The 11538-nt window shown below is 38.4% G+C and overlaps 1 protein-coding gene across 4 annotated transcripts; it reads right to left on the bottom strand.

Annotated features, from left to right (window-relative positions):
- Positions 1-56: 56 nt before the first annotated feature.
- Positions 57-11057, bottom strand: LOC105687518 (adipokinetic hormone/corazonin-related peptide receptor variant I). Of its 4 annotated transcripts, XM_012403221.3 has the most exons (9): positions 10823-11057; positions 9751-10202; positions 3404-3708; positions 3184-3332; positions 2878-2983; positions 2460-2667; positions 2238-2361; positions 2016-2148; positions 57-413 (listed from the first exon to the last, which is right to left on the bottom strand). In XM_012403221.3, the coding sequence occupies exons 3-9, from the start codon at positions 3650-3652 to the stop codon at positions 120-122; spliced, it is 1263 nt and encodes a 420-aa protein (XP_012258644.2). In that variant the 5' UTR covers positions 3653-3708; positions 9751-10202; positions 10823-11057; the 3' UTR covers positions 57-119. The 4 variants fall into 4 exon arrangements, with proteins under 4 accessions (XP_012258644.2, XP_012258643.2, XP_012258647.2 ...); XM_012403220.3 differs by lacking the exon at positions 9751-10202 and having other exon boundaries at positions 10823-11056; XM_012403224.3 differs by lacking the exons at positions 9751-10202; positions 10823-11057 and adding an exon at positions 5744-7259.
- Between the last annotated feature and the right edge of the window lie 481 nt (positions 11058-11538).

Below are 11538 nucleotides of genomic sequence, written 5' to 3'. Positions count from 1 at the left end.
ATTAATTAAGCTATTCAAAAAATTCGATCAACAGCTACTCATATAATCCTAGAAGTCACAAAAATCACTTGTCATTTCTCTACTCATTCGAAATACCCATCGGTATCCTTTGGTTGAATTTACAAGGGTGATACCGTAAAGCAGTGTTTGTCATTATAATCCGTTTGACTCTGTAACTGAGGAGGATCTACACTATCGACTTGAGTTTTTCCATCATCTGTAACTTTCGGTCCGTTTGCACTTTGCGTGGGAAAAAGACTGAGGGTAACATTGACCAATTTATCATTAGGCCGGACGAGATGATGTTGAGATTCGTTCATACTCCGATGCCAAGATACTCGGCATACGACATCGGCTGCGCCCCGGGTACCGCGGATTGTGCAGGACGCGACTCTTTGCAATGTCCCTGAATCCTGCGTATATAGTAGAACAGAGAGCTCGTGTTTGAAAAATTTAACGAATCTTTTTTTTCATTTTTCCAACCGCTGTCGTAATTATTCGTGAGATGAAAGTAAAAAAACAAGACCAAATTCAAATGAGTAAAAGGAAGAGAAGAGGACTCTATCATTTTATTACACATTGATCATTCGTTGGGTAATTTAACCAAGGAAAATCACCTCGTCGAGAAAAGAACAACGTCATTTCATGCGTGTGAATAGACACGTGTATGAAGTAATAAGATTGCAATTCTGTTTTCTTGGATTTTTCAAGGATGTAGGATGATCTGAGGCTGGAGAGAATATGAGCATACGTCAATAATATAATATATAGAACGAAAGTGAACAGAGGCTGGATAACAAATATTCTGTTTAATACAATCAATAATAATGACAGGTGAAAGCGAGGCAAAGTGGGGTATCCCGAAAAGTTTGTACATTTTTTTATTGAAATGATCGAAAAGGAACGTACCCCGTTTTGCCCCGCCTTCCTCTATATGTATAAATATACAACGAGAAACTAATAATATTTTACAGAAGTATATAATTAATTACGTATTACACTAATCATATCTACATACTGCGAAGATAACAATTACAATCTATGAAATAGATGTTACAACGAGTAACAAATTAGATGAAATAATTTTTTGAACTCATATAAAAAACAAGGAAAAGCAATTAAAAAATATAGTAAAGTTAACTAAAAAAAAATTATTGACAAATGGAAGTTGCGTATTCGTTCGTTAATGTTGTGAAATTATTTGTACGGAAATTCACCTATTTGTGTATTTTCTAAAATGAAACGATCGCGTTTTCGAAGTGAGGGAGAATCATTCATTTAAAAAGTAACTCGTTTTTAGTGCAGAGATTCCGGTTTTATGTATTATCTACATACAACGTATTTCTGTATCTTATTATCGATGAATCAAATCATCGTTGATATATTCAGGTATACCAAAAATTCATCAACAATTCTCTAGTATATTATGTACAGGTTTATTAATTTATTTATTTTGTTCATTTGCTTATTTTTTCACGTCCCTCCTAGTTCATTTAGCCGAGCAGCTTTACGGAGAGGGACAGCGGAGTGACTCGAGTTTCTATGGTAGGAGCTCGTGCCGGTTTTCGATCCTACAACCAAATGTGAATTTTTGACATTCGCATGCTTGTAGATTTTGATATTATGAAAAGGCCGAAAGGCCCCCGGCACCCCGGTACGTAACAGGCGAGATTATGGTATCTCCGATCTTTGATTATCTTCCGTACTTGTACCGGATATCCGCGAAGCGAAGATCAAAGGTGATTCAAAAGCATACGGTATCCGTGAACTTGGTGCAATTGGAAATTGGTAATTTACAAATGGAATGCTTGATCAAAACGGCGAATGAAACATGCGACGATGACGTATGAAGTAAAAGTTATTCCGACTTGTAATGAAGTTTTATCGAAATCAAATTATAGAAAATATACAATAAATTGGCAAGAACATTTACATCGATTTCGCTGCAGCTACGCAGCACGGCAATTTTGCAAGAATATTAAATATTACGTTGAGAGAAAAGAGATAAAACTCACCCGTTTTTTGCTGCGGATATTGAAGGCCCCGTAAACGACCGGATTCATACATGAATTTGTACAGGCAAATAAAAACAGTCCTCTCTGAATACGTTGATCGACTTTTGATGCGCTAATTCGATCGATCCAGTACCTTGAACACATCATACGGTACGTTATAATTGTTCATTTCTCAGTTCGATGTGTCTCGGATTTTTGAGACTTGTTTCAGGGATCACTCACCATAAACTCATCACGTAGTACGGCGTCCAGCAAATGAAAAATACGAGGACGATGATTATCGTCATTTTTAGGGTGCGGATTTTGGCGCGTCCCAAAAATCCAAGTGATGATCGACGAATTTTATCTGTGAGTTTGACGAAGGAAGATTTTAATTATCGATAGGAATTTCACGAAGTGATTTGATTATTTTTTTTTCTTCGAATAGTCGATTAATTTACTCGCCTTTGAGGGATTCCCTGGATCTTTTATATATTTCAGTTATAATGCTGGAATAACTGTATATTATAATGATCAAGGGAAGCGCGTACATCATCACCATACCGAAGAGAGAATACGTAAGTTCGTGAGTGTACGTTGGAAATGTGTTGTAAGTGATACACTGAGCGTACCAAGTTACATTCGGATGATTTTCCACGTGAAATACGATCATCTGCAATCATTCACGGTAATTAAAAACAATCAACATCGTGATCGGATTTAACAGAGATAAATATAATTCCAGAAACTTTGGCGTAGTTCTAAGATTACATCTGGAGGGTAAAATGGATGAGAAGTCAAGAACAACTTTCATCGACGATACCCACGTAAAACGAAAACGTTCAATTTCGCCTCAGTGAGATGAAAAATTATTTGAACCTACTTGTGGCATAGAACAAAGGATCGAGCCTCCCCATGCCATGGTGAGCATCACTTTGCCCCTTTTATCCACGGCGGTTAGTTGCAAGGGTTTCAATACGGCGTAGTACCTTGAAAGGAGGAATATAATTTTTACTTTCTTTGATTTCTTCGAGTGGACGTTGTACGTATCGCAATCGCTTCGTTAAATACAAAGTGGATTCAACATCCCGCAGTCGATACGACCTCCCAAGCGAAAAGTGGGATGATCGAGGGGATAAATGAGCAAGGGAATATTCCCGTCGGCGGAACGATGATCACTCGTTATTACCTATCAACGCTGATGCAGACGAGAACAAAAGAGGAAAGATAGAGTCCGAAGACCCGGAAGAATGCCATTATTCTGCACATCGCATCCCCCGCCTCCCAAGAAACGGTAACAGCCCATCCGATTTCGCAGGGCATCATGACGAACGTCACCTGTAAGCGACATTGAAATCACTCTCATTTCTCCGCACAAAATTCAAGCTTTGATATCGATAGGAACTCACCATTAGATCGGCGATCGCCAGGTGCATCAGCATCGTGTTAATTCTGGATCTCCTGTTACCCCTTCTTTTCAATATGAGTATGAGCACGGTCGAATTACCGATCGCAGAAATGACCATTAACACGCTGTACGTCACGATGGATACGACGTGACCCTCGTTAAATCGCATGTCGATCGGCAGCTCGAATTCCGTTTCATTGTGGCTGCTCAAAACGGAGGTTCCGTTGGGTTCGAAGGTTGTCGTCTCCATGTTACAATTGCCGGTCCTCTTTACAGGGTGAAATACTCCGGTTTATTATAAATATCCTACGGATAAAACGTTCGACGTAAGTAAAGTTCTAGCGCGTGAACGAATTCGGGCGATGAGTAGTTTGAAAATAATTATTTTATTCAGCTGCGAAGCTTTAATTTTGCATCCTTTGCCAAGGAACAATTTTGTCCTTGCCGCCGATTCTTTGAACACTTCAACAACGTCGAAGTCGAACTCGATGACCGTTCCATCGAGACTCGAGGGTGGTTGAGTTGGGGGTAAGACAAGTTAAAATCTTTTCGCGAAAAGCTGATCAAATTTTTCGAAGCGGTTTGGTTCCGATAGACCGATGGGTGTATGTTTCGACGTTATATATATTATTTTTTTTTTTTATCAACGATGAGCCGTCGAAGAAGGACAGATCACAGCGGGACGTAATATAAGTCCAATAGAGTAAGAAACGAGGGCTGCGTGGGCGGTCGGATCAAAATATTACACACGGGGGTAAACGGAATGCGGAATATGTCGTTTTTATTTTTTCACGGCGAGCTCTTTTCAACGTGGTGCATTGAAATTCTTATTCATTAATTTCTGTGGATCTTGTCCGAAAGAACCCTTTGGCGAATCCTAATTATACAGCGATTCTGATATTCTCTCGTTGGAGACATTTGTTGATAAAGTATTACGATTCGACGACATCACGCAATGAGAAAAAGGAGACAAAAATCCTAATCTACGTTTCACAGGAAGATAAAATACGCGATAATTTTCAATTCGCATAGAATATCGTATCAAAATCCTAGATTTTCGCGCATCACATTGTATTATGCATGCAGAGTTCAGGTGTAATGTCGGATAATCGTTCCGGACAAACTGATCTCTCTTTGCAAATCAACCTAATTGATGTCGATTGCTTAATTAATTTGGGACGTTGCGCCAGTAGGGTTTGACTGACGATAAGTAGTCGGAAGGTCGGATTAGTTGCTCATCTTTGTCAAATCGAGTCCCTCGGGACATTTTCGAATACAACGATAACTATCCACGTTATATCGTTACACCTGTTGTGTTCGTCGCCCCCGCGTAGAGTCCGCAAAATAAAAAATATCTCTGCTCAACCGACGATAAATGATAAAATTCAACAAAATCCGGATGAGAATAATCGTTTCACTTACGATACGTTTACCATTTGCACAATGCATCTGTTGTTCATGGAATCGCCACAGTGATCGACTCGCGTGTTATACGCGAATAAATATTTACTGTACAGTAGATGCGATTGTTTATCCAATTTATTCGAACTCTGTCGAGGAAACCTAGTGAAATTCTTTTACTCCAATTAAATCTGCAACGTAATACCCGATCAAAAAATCCCCTAAAAAAAAAAAATTCATCTCCCCTTCCGCTCAAGTTAAATCCCTTGAAACTCGTTCACGCTCTTTGAGGGGGTCACTTGAACTCAATTAGTTATAATACGCCTCATAAAACATACGCGGTGAAAAGGAGCTCAAAAATTTCTACAGGGAAATTAGATCGTACATCGAGAGCCCTAAATCTACTTCAAGACTCATTCAAGAGCTTGAACTGAAGCAGCTACCTATAGATCTACATTTCGTGGGCGGCGATTAGTTCCAAAACATTACTCCTCGATCCCCCTACATTCCTTTGGTAAGGTATCTGCTCGATACTCCCGTTAATAAGTGAAATAAAATTTGGAAAATCGGGCGCTTGAGTCATCTCTCTATCGGCGATGGATATTTATTTTCGTAAGACCATCCGCGTTTGGATAACGGGCGGATTGAAAAAAAAAAAAAAAAAAACTGTTCATTTTTCATTTGTAAAAAAAATTCAAACGTGGTGTTCATCTGGTTCACGCACAATTATACGTGTATCTGTACCGTGTGATACGCGGTCGGATGGTCGGCTGCGAAAAAATCCGTCGACATCGCTGAAATTGCAAAGTTCGAACGAGAGAAGAAAAAGGTCTTTTATCGCGGAAAGTATGGAGTTCAGAGTTCCCGATTATCTGTGAATAAATTGAACGCTGCGTGAGTAAGAAGTGTACGAAAGTAACTTTAGCTTACAATCGGTTACCTTTGCTTCAGAATGGCATCTTTCTTCAAAATAATTTTCCCTCGATCTTTGAACTTGCGGCACTTTCAAATAGCTCACACTGTCCCATCGATATCACAAGCCCACCCATCGCCCTCCGTGAATTCTCACCTATCAAATGGCAGGGCGACTACGATATTTATCAGCGACGTCTATTGGTTTTCTAGCTTTGTTGAATACTTTCGATGCAAATGTGAAGATGAGCGGTTAAAATTTTTATTGAAAAGTTAAGTAACAAGGTTGTCCCCAACGATCTTCAAACTTATGATTTTATTTTTATCGTTTTTGATCGACGTTGTTTAACTTTCGCCTACTGTGATCGATATTTCGACGTTTACGATTAGGTAAGAGAAAATTTCACGTTCATCCAAGATCTGCCGCTCCAATATCACCATCTGTTCGAGGAAATCTTATGGGTTGATTTTATGAAAATACGCGATCTATTGTTCGAAGATTGCGTCAGGCGATTGGTTCTGAAAATAAGTCGTTCAAAATTGGCGAAGATTGTGCATCACTCGAATCTATTTATGAATTGAACCACGCGGCAGACAGGAATACGACAAAGAATAAAATCAATTTGACGTTCATCGATATCTCGTGCTATTTGTCAATCCGGAGTTGATAAGATTATACAATAATATGAATAGATGATTCACAAATATTGATGGAAGAAAAATTCAAACACCCCAGTCGACTGAAGCAGCTATTTGAAATTTTATGTAACCGCGTTATCGTGCATGTGACTTGATTATACGATAAATTAGAGAAACGCATCAGTCTCAGGAGCTCGGAGGGTTCGTTCGAAGCTTTTGAAAAGTTGTTGAACCGAACCGGCTGAAGAACATCACGGAACTGCGGGATTCAACGCCGTAGTTAACGTCCAGCAGCAGCATCCCCGAGCTTTGTTCTTATGGCGCCCGCGCAACCCCGTTATAAAAATCCTATAACAACACGCGATCGTGACTTGACTCGCGGACACGCGTTATTTGTTATTTATTAATAATGTCAATGTCGCGTTTATTTTTCCTCCACCTGGGAACGGTTGAATTGTGCGATTATTTTATGATTTTCAGAAAAAATGAATTGTTTTACTTTGAGTTGTATTCTAAATTGAACATTTGAGAAGTTCTGATTGGACTTTTTCCTTGTGCCATACGTTCAAACGCTTGATTTAGGGTTGTGCAACGCCGACTGCGCGTAACTAGGCGCTAGTAGGGGATCTACTAAGGGATGAAGAACTAATAAATCATTGAAAAAACAAGTGTAGGCGTTAATCCTATGTATTACGGTCTCGGAAAAACGACTCAGTCGATTAAATTGAACGACAATTGTCACATATTGATCACAAATCTCAATTTTGTCGATTTTTAGAGTGATAAAATGGCGACAACTCGATCACTTCCGTAGTTGGTTCGATTCAACTCACAGATTTGGATTCCTGAGTTGATAATACGTAAGATTACCAGAGAAAAATCGATTAAAAATACTTCATTTTTGGGTCAAAAATGAAGTATTTTTGAAATCGATTGTATGACACTTTTCTTATGTATTTTGACCTCAGGAACACGAATCAAAAAGCCAAATTAATCTATCTGTAAAATTGATCGAGTTATCGCCAATTTTTCATTTTTTGGAGCAGAAAATTTGAGGATATCTCGAAGGGAAAAAATCGTAGCTCAATTCGGCTTTCGGATTCGTGTTCCTGAGGTCAAAATACATAAGAAAAGTGCCATACGATCAATTTTTAAAAATAAAAATTTTTGGTCAAAATTTGAGATTTTTCCAAGGGGTACCCCTTACGATTTTTTCAAATTTTGGCCAAAAATTTTTATTTTTTAAAATTGATCGTATGGCACTTTTCTTATGTATTTTGACCTCAGGAACACGAATCCGTTGTCCAAATTGAGCTACGATTTTTTCCTTTCGAGATATCCTCAAATTTGTACCAAAAAATGCGAAAAAATGAGGATAACTCGGTCATTTTTGCAGATAGATGAATTTTTCCTCCGGATTCAGATTCCTGAGCTCAAATTACATTAATATAGACTAAGAAATCAATTTTTAATTTTTGACCCCGAAAAGCTGAAAATTGGCGATAACTCGGTCAATTTTAGAGATAGATCAATTTTTCTTTCAGATTCGGATTCCTGAGGTCAAAATACGTCAGAAAAGTGTAATACAATCAATTTTTGAACTACTTTACTTTTGGCCCAAAAATCGATTTTTTTTCGGCTTTTTAAGGGTAATCTCACGTATAATCAGCTCAGGAATTCAAATTTGAAAGCCAAAATCATCTACCCATGCAATCGATCGAGCAATCATCAATTATTCGCTGTTGGGAGCAGAAAAATCATAAGTCATATCGAGTGGTTTTAGTCGTAGACCCACTTTCATTCATCGCAATCCATGCATGCGTCGAAATATTCGTATTTCTCAATTCACCAGCAAACCCGAGCTTTGCTGGAGTCAGCGTAGCCAGCAGCGTAGCGCTTTGTTGTGAGACGTCACCTTCGGGGCTGAGCAGAGGTGACGCCCCACAACAAACCGCGCGCCCGTATGTATTTTGACCCCAGGAACACGAATCCGTCGAGCAAATCCAGCTAGTAACTTTTCCCATCGAGATGTCTCAATGTTTCTGCTCCGTAAAGTGAAAAATTGGCGATAACTGGATCAATTTGATAGATGGATCAATTCAACTTATGAATTCGGATTCCTGTGATCAAAGTACGTAAGAATAGCATATAAAATGAAAAATTTTCTTGGTCCAAAATTGGCAATATCTCGATTAATTTTATAGATAGATTAATTTAGCTTCCAGATTTGAATTTTCGGAATCAAATGTTCAATATTCCCTTGAATTCAACATTTTAGCTTATTGGATTTTATGGGGTATTCTTCGATATCTCAACACGAATTTATTGACGAAATTAAGCTATAATTACAACCCTACAACTAATCGAGATATCTCAACTTTTTTCGCTCCGGAATGTAAATAATTCCTTTGAGCCATGGATATATTGTTCAAACCATATATTCATTGACCAATAACGACTCACAAGACCCAATCAACTTTTTCATTACATTCCTCTTTTTTGTTTGAAAAATCTACGTGCGCAGAGCGTTACCGAAATAATGATTTTGTCTTGCCTCATTTTTCTGAACGTATTCAGTGAGTTTCCAAATGAAAAATGCTTTTCTTTTGACGAGAAAATAATGTGATTGTTTCGCTGAAGACGTGCGATCTGACGCGGAAGTTTTACGTGAAACATGTGTAATATGTTTCGCATTATGCATATAACTTTGGATAAAATATGAACAGGTACAATAAAAATATACGTAACGTTGTGAAATCAATTTTTCGACAAGTTTTTTTCTACGATGCGAGACCAATCATATTTGTCGATCCCACCCTTTAATTTATGCATTACTTTTCTCAGGCGCTCCTTACGCGATTGACCTCTTATCTAGATTCTCATTACCGGAATGGTACATAAAATGACCTCGATATTATCGCACGATTTTTTCTCATCCTCCACATACACAGTAGGGGGGAAATAGATTTTTCACGACTTACCTACTCGAATTAGTCGCGGAAAGGATAAAAAAATACATACCATACAATACAGACACATAATTTCTCGGAACAGTTGTTTGTTTCATATTCTCTATATTTCGTGACCATTATTGCCGCGGCTGCTCTCAACAAACACTACGTAATACGTTTGATAAAATGTTAGGAAAAAAACACAGCGCTTTCAATTATGCACGCGGGATAATGATAGGAATATCACAACAGTTCAATTTGTACTGCAGATCCTAGCATTTTAATTGTATTCATACATGGGAGTTCGCCTCTCACCTGAATATAGGTAGATAATGTGACAGTTATTTCTAAATAGTATTCGCCTATAATAATTCCATTACTGCGTATATTATCGGCAGGTCCGATGGGGTGGACATTGAATGATTGTTTCGAAACTGTATCTCACCTCAGGATCGCCTTCTTGTTAGCGTAGTTGAGGTCACTGTCGATAATAATTTATTCCGAACGTTCGAATATCCTTGAATTTTACTGCAAATATGCTTTATTCATTTTTTGTTTAATTCGATCTTGGTTCGGGAGACAGCTTTCCATTCGTCACGAGCTTTTTAATTTTAGCCATTCAAGATGCACGGCTTCTCCGGCAAATGGATTTATGACGATCAATTCATTCGTTTTTTAAATAAATTGCTCGAAGAAAAAATGAGCCGATTAAAAATCAGTTTGAACAATGGATCGAGGCAAAAATTCAGAAGAACTCTCGCCGTTCGCCAGCGTAAAGTGTTATGTGTATCTTGTTGTTCCGAAGAAAACAAGTAAAGTTGAGACCCCTCCCAGCTTCGATCAATTTCTATTTTGTACGTAAAAGCTTGTTCCTGACCTCGATTGACCAAATATAACCTGGAAAAATCGTGTTTCTCATTGTTGTACGCAGTATGGTTTGATTTTTATCATAACCGACTACCCCGTGAATCGTGGCGTTTGTATGTACAGGTATACGAGTGTACCTTGTGATATCGTAGAGGGTTTGTTAACGAGTGGCGTAAATTTTCGGTATTATTGAGCTTAACGAGGTGATATTATTAATAACATTACAGTAGATGTAAAATATAAGAAAAAAAGTTGGTAGAGGAGCTTACACGAAAATAAAATTTCGTTGATTTCGGAATTCAATAACAATCACACGGTAGCCTGGTCTCAGATTTCGAGAATAAAAAATTCTTCGCAACCGAATACCTTAAATTGAAAGAAATCCCTCTCTGTATTCTCAGAATATTCTTTTTATAATACTTTCACTTATTACACGTCGCGGTAATAATTATTTTCTCTGACCGTGATTCATCGCAATAAGATTCATTCATTCAAAATAACTCCGCAAGATTCATTTAATTTCATAAAGCAAATAAGCACAAGTTCAGCATTATTTATTGGCATGGCATCTGTGTGAGTTGGACGGGGACGTATCTGACGTACAATTAGGGGTTGAAAAGTTGATTTTCAAAAATTTTCTACCAACGTACCCCAAATGTTATTCTGCAATGTAACGCACGATCAGTTTCTTTTATTTAGTGTATCCATAGCGTTACTACCACCCTCTTTTGTATTCCATTTTTTTTTTTACCAACTTTTTTCACGTGCACTCTTAAGGGTTTTGACTACTTGGAGAATTCTTTTTCGAGGGACGGCGTTATTGCCCTTTGGAAGGACGACGAAGCCCGACTTTTCTTAATTACGCGAACGGAACGCACGACAACGAACGACTGCGGAATCCGGTCGAAGAGCTATTGCTCCGATGGACACATAGGCCACCGTCAAGGGTCATATGTCAAATGGCCACTGATATCTCTTCGTCTCTGTACCGTATTTACGTCCTGGACTATGTGTCGGCAAATACCGCGGTAATATATGGCTCGATCTGCCTCGCGAGTTCGCAGCTGATCCACTATCAGGTATGTAGATTCATTTCTCTTCGAAGCTGGGACCACGCATTTCAATTTGAAAGGGCTGGTCCAGGAGATCCTCCGTCTGCAGCTTCGGAAACTGTCATTCGTCAGTGGGAATTTAACGGAAAACCTTCCCCAATTAGTGCGGATTTCTTCTCATTTTATATTCCAACAAGGTGCAAGGTGTAAGTGTTTTTCACCCGACTTGATTTATTTTTGCCGCAAACGAAATTACGGGTGAAATTTCGATTTCGTAAACATCGTTGAATACTAATTGTAAGTCCGAAAGAACA

The sequence above is a fragment of the Athalia rosae genome, chromosome 4 (assembly GCF_917208135.1).
Source record: "Athalia rosae chromosome 4, iyAthRosa1.1, whole genome shotgun sequence".
NCBI lineage: Eukaryota > Metazoa > Arthropoda > Insecta > Hymenoptera > Athaliidae > Athalia > Athalia rosae.
Note: the sequence above shows the minus strand (reverse complement) of the source record. Positions and strands in the feature narration are given on the sequence as shown.

Excerpts from the sequence above, each read along its gene's own strand:
- LOC105687518 (XM_012403221.3), bottom strand. The coding sequence starts at position 3,652 with ATGGAGACGACAACCTTCGAACCCAACGGAACCTCCGTTTTGAGCAGC. Across the intron at positions 2,668-2,877 it reads TCCTTTGTTCTATGCCACAA|ATGATCGTATTTCACGTGGA; the intron begins GTAGGTTCAAAT and ends GAATGATTGCAG. Across the intron at positions 414-2,015 it reads ATATCCGCAGCAAAAAACGG|GATTCAGGGACATTGCAAAG; the intron begins GTGAGTTTTATC and ends CTATATACGCAG.